The following is a 20,051-nucleotide window of genomic DNA, read 5'->3' as shown; positions in this document are numbered from 1 at the left end:
TGGTGGTGTGGATAAAGGGTACTTGAGTTCATCCGATAGGACTGAGAGAACAAATGACAAAAAAGATTCAACAGGCCTCAGTGGTTTGATACATAATCAGTTTAGCATAAAATCAGGCTTTCTTATGTAATTTGGACTATGTTACATGCCTTTGTATTTATAGCAACTTTTCAAAGTTTATGGAAATATGAAAATGACTGTTGAACTGCACCACAACCACAGTCCTATAGACACGTCTGTCACTTACAGTAAAATATAAATCCCACTTGATGGATAACACAGTGAGGAAGTTTGGACATATTTGGAATATACTACCCCTTATCAAGGGATTTAGTGTATAAGAACATTTCCTATCCAAAACCCGGAGGGAAATCAGTTAAGAGGTATTTAATAATTTAAGGGTGAAATGAAAATAATAGCTTCATCCAAAATATTCTTAAGTTTCCTCTTTCTCTCTGAGGCACAATCTGATTCCTGTTCCCCCTCTGCTCTGCTCTGAAGTCAAATCTGTTAATGATCTCTTTGCATTCAGTTCTAAGTGGGAGCAGGCATCTTGCATGGCCTAGGGCAGTGTTACATGCCGTCACACACTCCAGACGGGACTGCTTAACTGCGGTCTGGAGCACACAGGCATGGGGCTGCGGAATGTGCATACACTGGGAAGGGGGTTGGGACTGAGGAGAGAGGGGAAGCACAGCAGCGCCTCTCTCCACTCATCACGGGGCTCCATATTTAGAGCACACTGAATGTCTCTAATGAAGGCAGTCGATCACTTTGATTCCCTTCACTGGGGCCAAACATCTGGCTCAACACTGTGCGTATGTTCTGTAGTGACATTCAGGCCATGTGTGCTGCTTATTAGAGGAGGGAGACCATCTAAAACGGGATTGGGTGTGCACTCAGCAGTTAATCACGTAATAGAGGTAACTCACATTTACTTAGATCTGTTCGAGTCTATTTAACTGACACCCAAGTGAACCCAATGCAACTGCACAGCAGGGAAACTGATATCATTTTACAAAAAAGGTTTATTATCTTTTAAAATGTTTGTACACTCGGTATGACAATGTGCTTACACAATACTTACAGAAGAGTAGAGTGAAACTTACTTTGTACAAAGAAAAACCATAGACAAAAACAAAAAACAAAAAAACATGAAAATCTCCCCCACCACTGAAATAAAACAGAGGGCTGTGAGTCAGCGGGGTCCTAAGTTTGACAGACTGATGTGGGAACTGCATCAGGAGGGCTGAGCTGGTGAGGATGGGTGGGTTCACTGTGCTCCCTGACCCTACTCTCCTGCATACAGCTTTGGTAATTTTACACATTATTTACACTTTCAATCATGAAATGATAGTCCTTTTACAAAGTGTCTGTTTATTTAAACATTCCCAAAACTATTCTTCAATATATTCACATATAAAGCAATGTACATATGTTGGAACTTTATTTAATAGGCTGCAACAAACTGGTGACCTAATACTAATCAAACTACATTGACAACTGTAAAAATCTTGGAAATGAATGAGTTGACAGTTTGTGGAGCAAGGCCAGCCTAAGTGTCTCTAATGTCTCACTGGGGCATATAAATGATAAAAAAGAACCAGAACACACAAGATGTTTAGAAACAGTTAAAACTGCAATGCTACAACCTTCATTTTCACTATTATTCCTGCAAGACGAGGAAACAGGGCACGTTGGACAAGAAATGGGGAAAAATTGATACACAGCTAAAGAGCACATCACACATAGCATTCAAACCCTGCTCCCCTTATTATACATAAATTGATAAAAGACGTGAAAATATTGATCACTAACCCCATTGCCAACCTGCTGGTTATTGGCTGATCCCTAAGTGAATTATGAGTAAAAGCTCATCTCGGAGAGGGCATATTACTTGAAGCAGGACACATGGAAAATGTAGGAATTCCATAAGGATACCACGCTGACCTCAGCCTACATCATGCATTCATAAAACAACAGAGGCTCCAAAAGTCTTGTGGTTAAGAAGGCAGGGTTTGAGGAGTGGAAGCTTGGACCTCCACAGCCCAGTTAAAAGCAGCACCAGATACAGAGTCAGTGGCAGGGGGTTGAAGCGTGCACAAGAAAAAGGAAGTGAGGGGGAAAAAAGGACTGGACTGTTCTGTCATTGATCCATTTTTAACAGTGGAAAGTAACAAAGAAACTTTGATAAATAGGATACCAAAAGCTGATTCCGTTGAGTAATCCTCAATCAGGGCTAGAAGAGTTTAAAAAGTGGAATTGAGGTGATCATCTCGGGAACATTTAAGAGCCACAAATGGAAGAAAAAAAACAAAAACTTAAAATCAAACAGTCAGTGAAAACATTAGTCTCTGTAGCACCCCTCAGTGTCATCCTTCGAGAACGCTGCACCCACTGCACCTGGAGTTTCGGGTCGTTCAGCAACACTTGAGTCTCCGACAGTCCTCTGCGATCCACGGGGCCTGGAGAGCTTCTTGGGCAGCAGTGCAATTCTTAGTCATAAATACGCATAAGAAACCACTTCCCGGTTCAGACTGGCCAGTACGTACATGAAGGAGTGAATGGAAAGGCAAATCTGTGCTTCTCCTGTATTCGTGCAGAGAAAGTGTAACATCTGTGGCCTCTGAGGCTAGTACACCTCTGTGTCCTCCTTGGGCCTGTACACGGAGCCAAATCTCTGCATGTACTTCTTGATGTACTCCTTGGTCTTGTGCTTCACATTCTCGTTACACTCAAGGTCCTCAGGATTGTTGCAAGCTTTCAACTCCTTATTCATAACTCCGTGAGTTAGCTAGAAGAATGGGCAGAGGAAAGAGTTAGACATGTTTCTTGTCACCAGACTACAATAAATGATATAATTACAATGTATATCTAAGTTGTGGTAGAGTGGTTGGATGGTTAATTCCCTTTTGGTGACTTTGCCCTTTGTAATTTCAGACAATAAAACGCAATCTCTAAATGAGTGAAGCCCAACTCGTCGTTCTGTTTATTGTGCCCATGTCCTCAGAGTCCTGGTATGTCCAAGTGGCACTCGGGGCAAACCACTCCCTACATACACAATCCATGGACCCACCGGGAACCATGGAAAAAAAACTGCCCTTTGAAGAAACGCTGGTTGAAAAGAGCTTTTAGAAAGGAATGAGTAAAACAAAGGAGGGAGATAATAGTTTACATGTACAATGTGTTCTCAGTCTCCTCCAGAGGCACAATACAAAAACATTTGGCTGGAGAAAGAAATCGTGGGAGCTCAACTATTTAGCTCTGGTTTGAGGGGAAACTTTGAAAATGTTTCCTTTTAAGTAAAAAGCTGACCTATGCTTTCACTGTGCTCTGACCATGTAGAGGCCAAGGAAAGGTTCAGAGCTTCTCTGCATTAATGGCAGTTCTAACTACATGTGTAAACGTCGTATTGTTTAGTCTTACCTTTCTAGCCAGGTGTTTGAAGTCTTCCGTGTTGCTGATGCGTCCAAGTTTGCAGTCTGGCTTCCGATAAGGATTTAGACATTGCACTATGAACTGGGACATCTGTGTGACACACACACAAAGACTTGTTAAAAAGAGTAGAAAATGTAAAAACTAATGAAAACTGGCATGGATGGCTAGAGGAGGTTTGGAAAATTGAAACATCTGGAGTTAAATAACATTGCTGCAAACATTGTTTACAGAGACTCCGGCTCACCTCTTTGCGAAATGTCTCTTTACTCTTTTTAGCCAGTTCACTGGAAGTGTCTGCTTCAGCTGTCTTTGTGGAGAACTGTAACAGCATAACAGAAGAGATGGATATGATTAAAATGCTTGTTTGCAAACAATATAATTTGTTTCACATTAAACCCTCGGCTTTGCAAGTGGCAAGTTTTCTAAATTTTAAATCACAAGTGAGTCCCCACCTGTGCATCAGCTCAATCAAACATGGCAACTGGCTGCAAAACAGTAGCTATCAAGGTCAGTGGGGCATCAAACAGCACCTGCTCACCAGCTACTTGACACAAAGCAGGGATATCCTGCCAGGATGCTGCCTCTCTGGCCCCAGCCTTCAACAACAAAGGCAAGCAGGCAACAGCTGACTGCCTGTACCCACAACAAAGTGGTGAGGATCAAAAGCAAATACAACAGATTTACACACACAGTGCCAGGGCCAGGAATCCAGAAACAGTGACATCGGACGCTTTACTAGTGCAGAGCATGTGCCATAGTTTCAAGTGCTGGACGTGGACACCACCACGGTCTAAACACATGCTGGGAAATGGTCCATGACCTTGTAGCTGTTCTTGGCAGGAAATGTTGCATGAAAAACACATCTTGCCATCTCAGTTTTTTAAGCTTTTTCCAACTCTGTTACATCTTTTTAAAAAGAGACAAAAGGGACACTTCGTAGTTCGACTATAACACAAGAAACCGCAAATAAATGAATGCTTGGTCTTCCAGATGGTTTCTATTATCCTCAAAGTCAGGATAAAAATGAAGAGGGAAAACAAACAAGGCAGAGGAAGAAGAGATGAGCTGAGCCACCCCTCCCCTTACAGCCTTGAGGCTAAGGGACAGACAGCTGAGCAGGGGGTGGGGTGAGCGGATTCTCTCTTCAAATCTGTGTCTCCATGTAGATTCTGATGAAGCCATTTTACGAGGAGGAGTCATCTGCGAGGTCATGACACTCAAGGGATATGGTGTCGTGCTGAGGTTTTTTTTTTCCCCTCCTTGAGACACAGCTGAAAGTAATCACTCGTGCTGCATCTTCAATTACCTCAAGGAACAAACACTATAATCATGTTTTGCATCCAAGCACAAACTTTCTGGGAGCCAAACGAAAAAGTGAAGAGGATACTTCCTCATTGTCAAATGAAGAAACATAAGATTTTTTCAACTTTCCACTTACTTCACAAAACTTTAGGGTATTACTACGCATAGTTTACATTTCATAACACACTTTGAAAACAACCACAGCTAAAAGCGCACCTTGGAAGGATTCTCATCATAGGTGGGCGTTCCCAGGTCCATCTCAGATTCATGGTCCACACTAGTGTTGTCGCTACTTCCGTCCCAGGTTGGAGGGTCCCACTGTGTTTGCCTAATGCGCAGAGGACGTAATGTCAGATAGTAATACATGTAGAGGTACAAACACAGACTTCACAGACAAACAGCAATACCAACCTTGTGACAATATGGTAGTAGTAGATCTTTCCTTCGGGGTCCCGGGCCACTTTCCAGTTGGGAGGTAGGACGATAGTTTTGGGTTTAGGGGGAGAGGGAGGAGGCAGGTCTATCACATTGTTGGGTACAATCATTTCCTGGAGCAGAAAAGAAATAGAAAATAAGTATTAGGAGCAAATCCTTTTTTTACCGACAATGACAGTCATAAATAATTGCATTTAGATTCTTATTTACAAATGGAGCCCATTGAGCCATTTCCTTTATTTGTTCTAACTTCAGTCACAACTTAAAAGTTATTTTGTCATTGTATGAGACAGATCTCGGACTGACACTGTAACTCTAAAGAGTTGCATAATTTAGATGTATACTACCCCCTTGTGGCCACACTGAGACAGGGTGTTGCCTCAAAATCACAGAGCATAATAGACTTCTGAAAATCATCAAAAGTGGAGACTTAAATTGCCCTCTAAACTGTTGCAACCTCCAAAACATTGAATCTTTGTGACCGCATGCTGCTCAAGAATATAAACTCCACCCAATTAAACAATCACGAAAGTTTAAGCAATTCCACCCTTCTGTTCCTCCTTTCAAACCAAACCACTTTTCTTTCCTTGAATAATATCCATTTGGTATACGGGTGTGAATTATCCGTCACGTAAAGAGACACAATTCTATGGGAGCTTCATAGTTATTTATCTGCCATGTATTAGGTGCAGACTCCTCATTACTCCATATGCTTTAGAAAGTGGACTGAGTGTGTATGCGTTACCTGTTGGACAGTTTGGGATGTGACGATGGTGGTGACTGTGCCGCCCTGCTGCACCACCACTCCCTGCTGATGACCAGGATACACAGGTTGGCCATGCAGGTAGCTGGCTGTGGGTTCAGTGTATGCCTTCAGAAACACAAAGTACAATCAGATCCGACAGTTACTCTAGACATTCAAAATCGGTTACTGTGTGTTTAGTATGTACACATGGTGGATTAAAGGAAATGCATCGCCTGTGCAGCAATGCTATGAGTTGTGATTGTTGAGCTAAGATGACATTTTTGTCAACAACTTGTTACACCCTTAATATAAAAAGGTTTTACACATTAATGGCAAAAACAAATGAATCCATGTTTTTCAACAATGTGTACTGTAAAATCACTAGAAGATATTAGACCCAGGCAAAGAGTACATACCTGTATGACAGGAGTGTTGGCCTGAGAGTAGGCGGTGGGGATGCTGTAGATAGTTTGGCATGGCTGGCCCTGGTAATAGATGGCCGTCTGTGTCTGAGGCGGCGCTGGGGCTGTGGCATACTGCTGTGCAGGCTGCGTCTGCACAGTCACTGCCTGCTGAGTGGTGGGATCCCAGAGGGTGGTGTAGCTCTGCTGGCCCTGTACCGGAGGGGCTGCCTGGGCAGGTACAGAGAGGACAGCTACGCCTGCGTCCTGGGTTGCTACAGCTGGCTGGGCATACTGCTGAGAGCTGCCAGTGGTGAGGTTGGTGGTGGTGATGTGCTGAGCGAGATTAGAGACTGGAGTGGCCTGGGAAGAGGAGGATGGAGAGGTCAGTCCCAAGTCTGAGATAAGACGCTGGGGAGGCGTCTGTTCATAGGTCATGGTGGGCTCAACCGCAGGGGTAGGTAGCAGTACTTTTCCTGCATTTGGATTGGAGGGATCCACAAAGGTCTGGATGGGATATCCAGGAGGGTATGTGATGAAGCCAGGGCTGGAGGCATAGGCCAGAGCAGGATCATAAGCCATAGTTTGAAGCTGCTGGTGCTGCTGCTGTTGAAGCTGTTGTTGTTTCTGGGCTTCCCGCTGAGCTACCTCCTGCTCGAACAGCTTCCTGCGCTCCTCTGTGGACAGCTTGTTGCGCTCCTTGCCACCAGTTCCCCTTGGTGTCTTGTTGCTGTTAGATGGGTCAAACCTTAAAAATCCAGAGAATGAGACCACAGTTGAATGCCAAAAACCACACTATGACATACAGCTGCTTGGAAAAAACTCTCGACAATGTTCCCACAATCACAGGAGTTCTTACCGTTCCTCAGTGCGTCGGCTGCTCCTCTCATAGGACGAGGGTGGTGGAGAAGCGGAGCGTCTCCTTCGTCTCTCAGTGCTGCGAGGAGTTTTGTCAGAGACTCGGTCCCGGTCACGGTCCCGATCTCTGTCTCTGTCCCTGTCTCTGTCCCTGTCTCTGTCTCTGTCTCTGTCCCTGTCCCTGTCCCTGTCCCAGTCTCGATCCCTGTCTCTATCATAATCTCGGTCTCTGTCACGTTCCCTCTCCTTCTCTCGCTCCCTTTCACGTTCTCGGCTACCAGAAGTGGTGCGTGGCGTCAAAGCAGTGTCTCGATCTCGGCTGCGATCTGTGGGAAAATTGAAATGGTCAAAACCATATGGAAAAAGTTCTCGGCCAAAAGTCAGCATTAGACTAAACTTACCATTTGCTTCCTTTTCCACCTGACTCTTCTTTGGTATTCTGTACACCTCCTAAAAGAACAAGCACAACTTTGACTTCAAACTTCAGAAAGAAAATTGTATACAAACAGATAACAAGCAGAAAAGGGATAATATTTAGCGTGTTTATGCATGTTGGACAATGTCTGCCTTTAACAGTGACTCTATTTGAGCTCACCTTAAGATCCTTCCAGCTTTCCAGAAGCCTGGCAGCCATGCCACTAATGTCCAAAGCACTGAGTTGGGGCTCCTGACTCCTCTCACTCTCCACATCTGAGACACCTTCCTCTTCATCCTGAGAAGGAGTTCCTATCACTGATGGGTCCACAGGGGCTGATATGACCTCAGAGGGTATACTGGCCTCTGGGGTCTCAGAGCTTGGGGCAGCATCAGTGGTAGATTCACCAGATTGGGCCTCACTGTCAGGTGGAGGTTTCTCAGCCTCTTGTGTCTCTGCCTGGGCTTCCATATTCTCTGATGGCTGCTCAGGTGGAAGATCAGGAACATCCGTTAGGATGGACAGACCCTCTGGCTCGAGAACTTCAACGGTGGGCTGGTCTTCTTCTAGTTCAGCCTTTTCTGTCACTGCCTGACTAGTCTGCTCCTCCGCACTCTCCTGTTCTTCACAAGGCTCTTTTGACCCCTCAAGTTCATCCGTCTGACCCTCACTCGTGTCCTCTTTCATTTCAATTTCCTTCTCCAAATCCAACTCCATTTTTTCTTCTACCTCCTCAGTTTGAATTTGGTGTTGACTGCTTGAACTCAACCCTGTCTCTTCCTGTTTCTCCTCTTTCACTGACTCTTCCATCGTTCCTTTCGTTGGATCTGCAGCTTCACACACTGGGTCTTCCTTCAACTGTTTGCCATCAGGAAGTCCCGCATGTGAGGATTCATCTTCTTCCTCATCATCCTCCTCCTCCTCTTCCTCCTTCCCATCAGATGCTTTGCTAGCGTCAGAGAGTGCACTGTCTAGACTGTTTTCACTGATGATCTTAAGGGGGCGGTACACAGCAGGTTTGGAGGTGTCACCATCCAATTCTGGTCCCAGTTTGGTGGACGAACCATCAGGAGTGTTGAGGGGTGTTTGAGCACGGGAGGTGTTCTCACTGGAGTAGCCATCCATCTCAGCAGGCTGGGGGAGAGTTTTTGTCTGGGCCCATCGCTGAATAAAGGTCAGGACTCTGCTCTCCTCCAACATGTTCTTAGTAGAGATAGGCAGCACAGCCAAGGTCTTCATAATCTGTAAACAGAATAACACATTATGAGTGATCAAACAGCAAATGGCTGTGTATATGACGGTACAGGCTACAATGATTTCATAATTTCCAGTTGCTTCAGTGGAATGTGACAACATTATGAATGTTTTAATGCAAAGTCAATGACATATGTTACCTCTAACTGCAGTTTGATGTTATTGGCACTGTTCCCTTTAGCTTCAGAAAGCTCCACCATGAAGATCCACAGCAAAGACAATCCATGATGGTCCAGGAACTGCTTCAGGCATGACGGATTTTGAGTATCCTGTGCAACACAAACATCTCGTATTACGTACTGCAAATGATAATAACAAACATCAACAATGTAAACAATGCATCTACCACTTAGGTCATACTTGTATGAGCTTGAGGAAGATGAGTTTCTGCTCCATGGTTTCCACTCGAACCATTAGTCTGCAGAGAGACACCACCTGTTTTTCATCATACAGGCCTTCTCCATTCTCCAGTAAGGCCTCCAGCTCCTCATCAACCTGAGGAAGGACAAAGTGATGTCATCATCTAAAATAACACTTTTTTCTTGGCGAAATTGGCGTAAAGACATTTTAGCCTGTATACATAATATACAGAGCTAACATCACTATGGGAAAAAATTCAACTAATTCATCACGTTATTGTGGTAGTGATTCTTGTGTGGAAGTGTAACCACATTAATTATTACTGCCAGCCAGTGACAAGACACACAAGTATGACTGAAAGAACTGACCGTGGTGAGAGCACTCTTTCGACTGCGGTCTTTCTTCATCTTCCCACCAGCTGCCCGAACACTAACTCTGTTCTCCCCACCCAGGAAGCCTCTGCAGCTGGGTGCTCCACAGAAGCATTTCTGTGCTTCTTTGCTGTAGAAAGAGACAAGAAAAATGGTGAAACAGCTGAACCATCAGTCAAAATGAATTATGAATAGATCTATGTGAACATATCTGTATATATGTGAACTGCTTTCAGACATGCAACAAAAACATAGACTGCATAAAACAGAAGTGTAGGGTAAAAATAACTGCAGATAAACAGTACCCGTATCTCTGGAACTGGTAATCAAATGTCAGTTCAGTTCCTGCAGGGACAGCCTTGGTGGTGAAGAACCCAACTCTAAGCTGGCCATTGACAGTCCACTGGAATGGGATAAAAATCATGATCATCAGATGAGTCATCTTTCAGTAAGTTAACCTGAGAGAGTATTATTAAGTGCTTTCTTTTGCTGCTCTACCTTTTGGGTCTCACAGTTGGGCTCGCAGCTATGGTTCATAAACCGAGAGCAATTACCCTTCAGCGTTGCATCAATGATCTGAAAAGACATAACACAGTATGTAAGCATTTCTCAGAATCAGAATCAGAAATACTTTATTGATTCTGATTCTGATTTCTGACATTCATCAAAACATTAAACCAGATTACAGTTGAAATATTAACAATAATTGTGATGTGTCATATCGTTTACCTCATTATTCTTTAGAGACATGAAGTAGTAGTGGATGTTCTTATTGCGCGCATATTCTTTCACCCTTGTTTTGAACTCCTTGTGGTCCAATACCTCCCCGCAGTACTCCAGTACAAAGGTGTTTCTGAGATAGCAATAAAAACAGTTTGGCAATCATCCTGTCTCATAACATTTGAGAGAGATTTAATTCCAGTGGCATATTAGCTTTTTGCCAGTGTTTCCACAGTGTAGATACCATACTCACAAATTGCTATTTTGTGAGAAAATACCTTAAGATGTCTTAAAATGATTTATCCTAAACACAGAGGCTTAGGTGCCAACCTGTTCAGATAGCACATATTTTGTTTCGGAGTGCAATTACTTTATTAATGTACAAAGGTGGACACATGAACACCTTTACTATGTAGCGCTAATGCAATCCAATAGAGGAGGTAGCCCCACAACAACTACTCATTTTGTGAATCTTTTAATGTTAAATGCTAGACAACTATTAAGATTTTTTGTATCAAAAGCTTTTAAGAGGCTTACGGAGTCAAGTCTTTAGCTGCCCGTAGTCCCCAGCCCTTGTCTTCTGTGAGGATAACATCGAAGTCTGCATGTTGTTTCATCTGAAAGCGTCGATTAGAGCAGTATGCTCCATTCAGGCACCGTGAGGAGCTGAAAAAACCCCCCCAAAAAAGTAAGAAGATATCATTTAGTTAACATATGTATGTCAACAGGTTCCTACACAGATTTTTTATGGGCTTAGCATTGTTGATGAATTTAAAATTCAGTCAAATTTAGATGGTAAACAGAATGATTTATACTGACTCTTGTCCAGCTCTTATTAGGTACACTATGTTACTAGATTTAATATAATTTGTCAAGGTGTCAGCTTACCACTCAATCATCAGCAGCCGGTTTAAACAGTCTTCCCCGCATGCGAATACTCCCCTTGAACGCTCCTCTCTGGGCAGCACTGGGCACTCACATTGCATTCTCTTGATATCTCGATGAGATTTGCTCTTCTTTCTGCAAAAAACATTAAAAATCTTTCAAAGGATAAGCCTGAGAGTACTTAAATGTTTTATTATGAGGTTATTTTTTGTACTATCAAAATCATTTGTTTTGTTAAATCAGGCTGGACAATACCTTACCTCTCAGTCAGGTACAGGTTCTCCTCAATCAAGTCAAAGTAAGGGGGCATCTTCTTGGACTTTGACGACTCTCTCCATTTATTGGAGTCTTGAAAGTCCTGCAGAGTGAGTGATGGTCGGTGCACCTCAGCTTTGACATGAGCTTCCTTAGAAAGGTCAGTATCTCCTTGACGCTCCCTCTTGCCTGCAGGTCCAGCTTCTGCCTCATTGTCTGAATCGGACTCAATCTCAGGACGCCTTTTCTTGGGAGGGCCCCGGCCTCTGTGGGGTCTAAAACTGTCTTCTCTAGGGGGGTCAGGAACAGCAGAGCCCCTGCTGTTGCTGCTTATTTCATGACCTTGTACAAAGCTTGATGACCCAGGAGTGTTAGGTCCACTGCATTCAACAGCTGTTTTACTAAGATTAGATAGCTTATGCCCACTGTAGTCGTCATGGTCATTAGTTAGGGAGTCAGGATGGATTTCACCTGCAGGATCATGATAATGTTCACGCACATGGAGGTAAGGTTGTCTGCTAGTCTGCAGGTTTGGGGATTGGTGGTTCCAGGAGGCATTACTCTGCATGTGCTCATGTTCCTTGGGAGAGGTTCCTGTCAGTTTAGTGTTCAGTAACTGTGGCTCATGACTGCTATCAGGCTGCTGGTATGTACTACTAGGTAGTTCTGGTTGTGAAAAATCCCAACCCAGGCTGAATCCATTCTTGTCATTAATATTGTCAGAATTGGAGAAATCGTCATGTTGGTAATGGGAGTACATCCTTTCACCTCTGCTGCTTACATTATGCTGTTTGTGCCCTTGCTCACACTGTCTGGAATTATCAAGGCTATGGACAGGAGGATCTGTGGCACTACCATGGGCACTGATATGACCAGCCATGTAAGGCTGGGCATGGATGGAGCTGGAACCCTCAGAGTGACTGGTGCTATCAATCATATTACTCTGGGATTGACACAACATAATGCTATTGGATAAATCGTTTACACCAGCACATGGACCACTGATCTCCACAAATGCAGTGGAAGGACTCCCCTGCCTTTGTTTTGGGACTTCACTGATATTCGGGTCAGCTGCTATATTAGCATTCTGCAGTTCTGAACTATTCATTGGAGTGCATGGGGAAGCTCCCGTGTCCTGTGTATCCATTGTTAGGGAAGAATTCTTTGGCACCACCACCACAGAGTGCAATCGTTTTATAGCCTCGTCGCAATCAGAGTCATACTCCGAGTTGTCACTATCACTGGCCTCACTCTGTCCTCCTAATGCATCCTGATTAAGTGATGTTCTCTTACTCAATTTGCTCCTGTGAGCACTCTCCTTTTCTTCATGACCATTCCAACTCTGCATGTTTGCCACTTTGTCGAACTGTGATGTATCATTTATGTGCAGAGGCTCATCTGTGTTTGTTTTTTTCAGTTTTAAGTCACAGTGGTCAATGCTGGTGTTCGCTTGTGAAGGGTCACTTTGGTCTTTGTATTTATCGGTCATAGATGTGCTGTCTGAGCCGACTTCCTCTTTAGAGATCTCAATCTGCTTCACCAGTTCGGAATGTAGTTCAGCTTCTTGCTGAATAGTATCATTAATGTCAGAGTCTTGTTGGTTATTGTCTTTAGAAAACTCAATTTTCTTGACAGAGATCACTTTTTTAACAGTAAGCTTACTCTCTGCACAAAGTGTCCTCTGTGAATTATCACTCTCTGAGGTGTCCTGCCCAACAATATCCCATCGGGACTTTTTGGTAGTACTGTTGCTCTTTTTCACAGTATCCGTATTTTGCTGTTCAAGTGTCAGCTGATTCTCAGAGTCCAGACATGATGAATCAGATTTGAGCAGCACACCACACTGCTTGTCGACTGTCGAAACCATATTCAGCTCAACAATCTCTGGTTTAGTGTTCTGCTGGACATCATGTGTGACAGGTATATCTGCTGTATCAAGCAAGGACTTTGGTCCTAGTGAACAGTCAATAACTTTCTTGTCCTGGCTGCACATTATACCATCATTACTACTGCACGAATTTAAGACAGCTGCATTTGTGTTCACATGTAGTCGGTTATTAGAAGAAAGGCTATCCTTCACATTGGTCAAGTTTTCCAGGGCGGCATTTACATGCTTTAGGCTTTCACTTGAGGTTATAGCTGAGGCATTTTCATTCTCATCTTCAAGACCTGATTTTGTTTCTTTTGATCTCTTGGAGGGCAATTCTTGCAGACTCTTATCAGTGCATGAGACCATCTCCTTAAAATCCTGATTACTATGTTCATTTCCACCTTGTTGGGAATCAGATTTTTCTTTATCACTCTGAGAACAGGATTCTGTGGCATTTGTACATGATGGTGCTTTGCCAGTGCTGTGAAATATGTCATTTGATTGTCTATCATGTCCGCTAGTTTTCACAGATCTAGAAGGGGTCATTTGTTTTGAGTCTGGCCTACTGGATTTCTTCTGGGAGTTTTTACAGTTCTCCTCCGAGCCAGAGCTTTTGTCAGAGGCCTGTGATTTTCCTTTATGATCTGCCTCAGAGTCACTAGAGCTGCTTTTTTGGCGTTTATCATATGTTTGAGAGTGGATATGGATACTGGAAGAAGAGGATTTGCTGTTGGTTTCTGACTTGTGATAGGAGCTAGATTTACGGTAACTGGAGTCCAGATCAGGAGAGCACTTGCGCTGGGAATCAGAGTCTAATAGTCGCTTTGAAGTCCTTTCAGACTTGGATGATTGTGTTCTTTTATCTAACTCTGAGGACTGAGGAGAATCTGCGGATTTAGAGGCTTTCTCACATTTTGAGTAGGAAGAAGATTTTGACTCTTTATGTGAGCTTGCATGGGTGGACGACCTACTGGAGTCACTTGTCCTTGTCCTTGTCTTCCTATGGTCATCCTCAGAGTCAGAACTGTCCCGAGTTCTGTCGGTGCGAGAACGAGAACGTCTTCTCTCTCTGCGTGGAGAACTCCTGTGTGATCTCCGATCAGAATCATGATAGTATGACCTTTCAGAGCGGGATCCTCTGTCACCTCGGGATCTCTCTGACCTGGAGTGAGATGAACTTGTTCGAGACCCTCTTGATCTGGACCGTGATCTAGACCTGGACCTTCTGCGATCTTTATCTGATCGAGATGAGCGTAAAGATGTGTGCCTCGAATCACGGTCTGATTTGGAGTAACTAGAAGATCTTTCATGATTCTCTGACCGCTTAGAGGAACTTTTTTCCTTCTCTTCTACATGTGAACCAGAGGAAGACTTTTTTACCTCTTTGCTTCTGCTGTCAGAGTTCGTTCTACTTTTGGAGTCTGATTTGCGACTGGAAGACATATGGACTGAATCTCCATCAGATTCTGAGCCAGGGGGAGCACTATCAGATTGGGACCTAGTTTTCCTTTTGTGTACCTTACTGTCCTGCTCAGCACTGCTGGAACTCTCTCCATCTTTTCCTGAGGAAGCAGTTGGCTTCTTGAGGCAAGGGGTTACCCTTGTCTCAGAGGCTTCAATGTGAGTATTCTCAGAGGGGCAGACACTGACGACATTCTGAGGCTGGGGTGTTGGGAATTCAGTTACACTCTTACTTGTTGATGTCTGCAGAATCTGCAATTCAGAGGAGTGCGGCTCCTCTGGCACAATAGATGTTGGTTTCTCTTCAGTCACAGAGACACTGAGAATTTGCTTCTTGAAATGCATCTTAGCTAAGTCCGTTTTCGGTTTAGTGGCTGAGGAGACCGGTGTTTCAGACTGTGTGTCTGCTATTGATGTTGGCACCATAGGTGTCTGCTTTTGCTCAGTTTTGCAGTCTGTATCCTGCCCGCCTTTGTCTGAGGTCGACGGTGACAAAGCAGGGAGAGGTTCAGCAGACTTGTCAGGGCTGGCAGGGATGAAGAACGGGCTCTGCAGTGTCTTCTTGGTCGGTGCGAAGCTGAAGGACACTTTCTGACGACCCTGATCCTCTAGGTTGACCTTCATCTTGGTCCCTTTAGGCAGGAGATGGTTGGATAGCATGACTCTGGGAGACAGGCTTTTGATTAGAGCTGCCTTGGATAGACCCTCCACCTTCACCTACAATAAAAGAGAGATCACAAGTAAAGCTGTAACCTGAGTTTTTTGAAAATCATGAAATTAGACATGGCAGTTTAAATGCTCTCATGACAGCAGATATTTACACTCATTGACTTTGTTTATTTAAGACTTACCGAGGCACCACTCCCCTCCTCTCTGTGGTTACACAAGAACATCATTGGAACATAAAAAAAGAGAGGAAAGACAGATCAATTTACACAGTTCATACAGCACTACATATAACAACTTTAACATCAGCAGGAGGGATATAAGAAACCTAAATTCTCAAGGTAACCTTGCAGGATATGAGCATGTCCCTGAACATTGTGTGTGCTCCTAACTGTTAATGACTTTGAAGCACAACATCTGTTGCCCAGTCTACAACAATATTAGATTTCATCTAAACCATTGTTGTCATTTACAAAAAGAATGGCTGACATGCAACAAAATCAACCCAACTCAAGTTGGTGCAGTGATGAACAAACAGTGACATATATAAAATAATGGATTTGAATGGCAGGTAAATGACAGGAAGTACTCCTGTGGCTGTCAGGTTTACTGGCCTATTGATTGCACATATATTGGATTTTCCCTAACTTTTACACAAAGAACTAACTAACTAACTAACTAACGGAATAGCTGAAAGAAGGGAGTAGGTAGCCAAAGTAACTTAAATAAAAAATGTGTTATTTATATAACAAACAGCATAGTACATTTTCATCACGAACTTATGTCGGCTGCTGATGATGGTGGTGGTGGTGAAAAAAAAAAAAATCTGTATTCTCCTCAAAAAAGTATTAATATTAGAGTGTATATATGTATGCAATACCAGCAAAAGACAAAAGGTGATCCAATGATTAAACATTTTGAGTTTTCTCAAATGCTTATTTGGCTAGAAGCACTTTCTCTTGGTCCCCACTCCACAGATATCTACATGTAGTATGTCCACTGTAATAATTGAATAAAAACAAATACTGAAACATCTACAGCTCATTTATCAGAGGGCATACTCGGTATCTGAAAAACGTGTGTTAAATCTAACCCAATGTGGATGCTATTGATTCCTGTAGAGAAATATCCTCTCTGCTTTTGATCCATCCTAAACAGTTTTGAGCTGGGTTATCATTCTCGAATGCCTAAGAACCATCTCCACTTCTAAAGCCAGTGCCTTGCTCAACAGCAATAGCAGGAGCATGACTATGGTGTAGAAGAAAACTGGTGCACCCATAGGAAACCCATGCAAACATGAATGGCATGCACACTTCACAGAGGATGGAGGATTTGTCGCTTATTGTGAGGTTACAGTACTAAACAATGGGCCACCATGCAAAGAAAGACAACTATAGACCTTTTATAAACAATAAAATATGTGTCCAATGAGGCAGCATCCACAGTAATAGGCTAGTTTGCAAGATATATGGTCAAGTTCTAAGCTTTTCATATCGTACTTAATTCAAAGATCCATTCAGACTTACAGGAATATAGCAAATGTTAGGCTAAGTCCTGACCAAAAACAATGCATCATTGTACTATAGATGGTGTGCTTCACTCTTTCACATGATGCAACCGCCCCAACAATACTGAGACACCAAACAAAGCCACTGTGGCTTAAAGTGTAAAGGCCATATAAAACAAAAATGATCTGTATGGCAGGCTGGACAGACTGAAATGTGTTTTTTGACATATGCATGACATTTATTTCATTTAGAAAACCACCTGCTGGGTTAGTCAACGTTAGCACAGAGTATATGGAGACAATATGTGGGGTCCTTTAAACACGGCTTGAAATAACCTGACCAACTCATAACCTGATTGACTCATTACTAAAGACTAGTAACTGGTGTTGCCAATTCAAAAAACAGATGAAGCAACAAATAATAAAAAAAACAAAGAAGCACAGAGACACAAGTATTCAACATATAAAAAAGGGAATAATTGGGTTTTTGTTAGTCCTTTTGTCCTATTAAAGTGAGTGGGTTTTCCTTAGGGTAGGCTCAATATGGGTGCAGGGCAACAATTGGGTCATTCACTCCTTAAGGATTTCATTTTTTCCTTTTTCTCTCTGACCTTCAAAATGAGACACTTCTGCAGTGACATTCTGTTAAATAGAAAGGGCTACAATAAGCTTACAATCAAATGATTAATGGACTGGACCTACTAGACCAAGAACCTCACCCTTTTAGCTTAACATGGCAAAACTAGTTTTACGCCAAATGTAGGAATGTTATTCCAACTGTAATGCACAACTGTTTCATGTTAATAAACATAAACAAACTGTGAGCATAACTGAACGTGACATCCAATACAAAGCATTGTGGTAATCCATGGTTCCTATACAGTGACTTAAAAATAACTGATATCTGATTACAGGACCTGAAATTAAATTTCATAAATATATATATTCTTTCATACTAATAATGTAGTCATTCTGTTCATGCAAAAAAGAATTAAACTACATGTCATCACTTTTTGTAGAGGCATTTCTACAAAAATGAAACATTAATGTACTGTATACTGTATCTGTGGCTACACTGCACAAAACGTAAAAATCTATACACTGACTAGTCAAAAATAACAACAGTTATAAAAGGGTGTCAAGACAACATGTTATCAGATGTCTAAATTAAAAAAAAAAAAAAGCCCAAAACTTTTTGCAGAGGACAGTCTTGTATTTGAATATAAATAATGACAATGTCTTGGGCTTAGTTAGGATGACCTTGATATCAAAATGTTTTTACAGTAAAAAGATGCCAGAATGATCTGAACAGACTGCATCCAAAACAAAATACAACTTGGTAAGCATACTGAAATGACTTCCAAAATCACATCAAACTGCTCTAAACAAGACATACACTGTGAGTTGCATTTTGTGCTGTCTAATACCTGATTTCTGACTTGAGCAGAGAGTCCATTGAGAAACTCCTCTAGAATTAGAAGGCCTGAAGAGGCTGCTGGCCAAGAATAATCCAAATCAGAGAAATGAGCCCTCCAAAGTGACGCCACACCTGACAAAAAGAAAGATAAGGTTGCAATGAACTGAGTCTCATTTGTCCACAACAGCTTACAGCTACTCTGTCAGGAACTTCATTTTGACATCATTGACATCTGAGGGAAGTCCTACAAATGTGAAATTCAACTTTTTGTTTGACATACTAAATGTAGTGTTTTATAGAGGGTCTGACTTGTGTAAAACACATTGCCTGTTTGTATACCATGTCAAAAAGTACATGGTGTCACATGCTTTGAACCGTTGAATATTATCGACTTCTACAGACTTCCCTTCCTGAGATTCCTGTTATCTATCGTTACCAGATGCACGTCTTAATATTTGTCTGTGTACAGTCTACGGTTATGAGACAGAGATTCCTCTTTTTCTCAGAGGTCTCTTGTTGCCGTTTTAGTTGCATCACAGCAACAGCAAAAATAAAAGGTTGCATTAACCTATGGTTTATAAATAGTACTATCATGGTCGAAGATAGATGAAAAACATGGATGCAGGGCGAGTAGAGAACATGCATCTCATTATTAGACAAATGGCCTACAGAAAACAAAGGGTGTCTGCAGAATGAAGATTTAACGGATGTGAAAGAATACGTCGACACTCTTGTGAAAACAAACGGTTTGACGCATATTAGGAAACTAGTTAACTAAAGCATGGCCTGAGCGGGAGGATTGAATGTAGCCAAAACATGGCCTTTAAAAGGATGGTTCTATCCACTATGAAAACGAGTAGAGGATGTGTAGAAAACCTACCAAATGAGTGGAATACTTTATCACGATATGCTAACTAGTCATACTACACCATTTATATAAGTAGTAAGCAGGCAGGTAGGGTTGCATTAACTTAGCTATTCGACTGTGACGCTGGTTTATATAAAATATCAGAACCAGCTAAGCTAACTTGGGTAAGCTAACATTAACAGAGAGCTGCCGTGGGCCATCTTTAAAGATAGCGTTAGCTCCTGTTGTGCTATGTATAATTCATGTTGTTCATGTTGACTACCCAACCATTTTCTGCTTGGAAATGCGATCAGTATGACGTTTAACTCGGGTTTCTTCTGCGCAGCAGATGTAAACAATCGCATTTGTTTCTATAAACGAAGACGGCTAGCCAAGGAACTCCACTTGCATCAACAGCTAACGCTAATTCAGTTAGCTTAGCTAGCTAACTCGCACTCAAACTAGCAGCCAGTAGGCTAACGTTACTGTTGTTAACTTGTGTTTTAGTTATCGATCTTTGATCTGTCACGAATGTGTGAAGTCACAATAATTAAGGTTTTCTCGACTTGTGGGGAGCTCGTTACTTTTCTACGCCAATGAATGAACAGAAAGGGTTTGATATACGTTTCCGTTTTACAATATAATGGTCCCGTGTACTCGAGTCTCTGCACCCGGCTTTATAGCATGCTAGCTAGTGATGTTTTGTCCTACTTGTGTGTAGAAAGATGGTTAAACCACAATTAACATAACGTTAAGTACAAATCGGCGATTCACGAAATACTCACTTTACGAAGTGCTTAAGGTCACAAGGTTCCCCCATCTTCGAAATCACCTGTAATCGGCC

General features: G+C 42.5%; 1 protein-coding gene across 1 annotated transcript; it reads right to left on the bottom strand.

The window, feature by feature from the left end:
• Positions 1–2,632: 2,632 nt before the first annotated feature.
• On the bottom strand, positions 2,633–20,027 carry setd2 (SET domain containing 2, histone lysine methyltransferase). Its single transcript, XM_070911826.1, has 21 exons — positions 19,993–20,027; positions 15,622–15,643; positions 11,445–15,487; positions 11,188–11,319; positions 10,837–10,965; positions 10,309–10,432; positions 10,078–10,155; positions 9,885–9,982; positions 9,577–9,709; positions 9,209–9,343; positions 8,989–9,117; positions 7,775–8,836; positions 7,581–7,629; positions 7,181–7,505; positions 6,337–7,069; positions 5,921–6,046; positions 5,152–5,288; positions 4,957–5,068; positions 3,683–3,757; positions 3,427–3,528; positions 2,633–2,794 (listed from the first exon to the last, which is right to left on the bottom strand). The coding sequence occupies exons 1-21, from the start codon at positions 20,025–20,027 to the stop codon at positions 2,633–2,635; spliced, it is 7,941 nt and encodes a 2,646-aa protein (XP_070767927.1).
• Between the last annotated feature and the right edge of the window lie 24 nt (positions 20,028–20,051).

Source organism: Enoplosus armatus, chromosome 9, assembly GCF_043641665.1.
Source record: "Enoplosus armatus isolate fEnoArm2 chromosome 9, fEnoArm2.hap1, whole genome shotgun sequence".
NCBI lineage: Eukaryota > Metazoa > Chordata > Actinopteri > Centrarchiformes > Enoplosidae > Enoplosus > Enoplosus armatus.
This window is presented reverse-complemented; position numbering and strand designations above follow the sequence as displayed.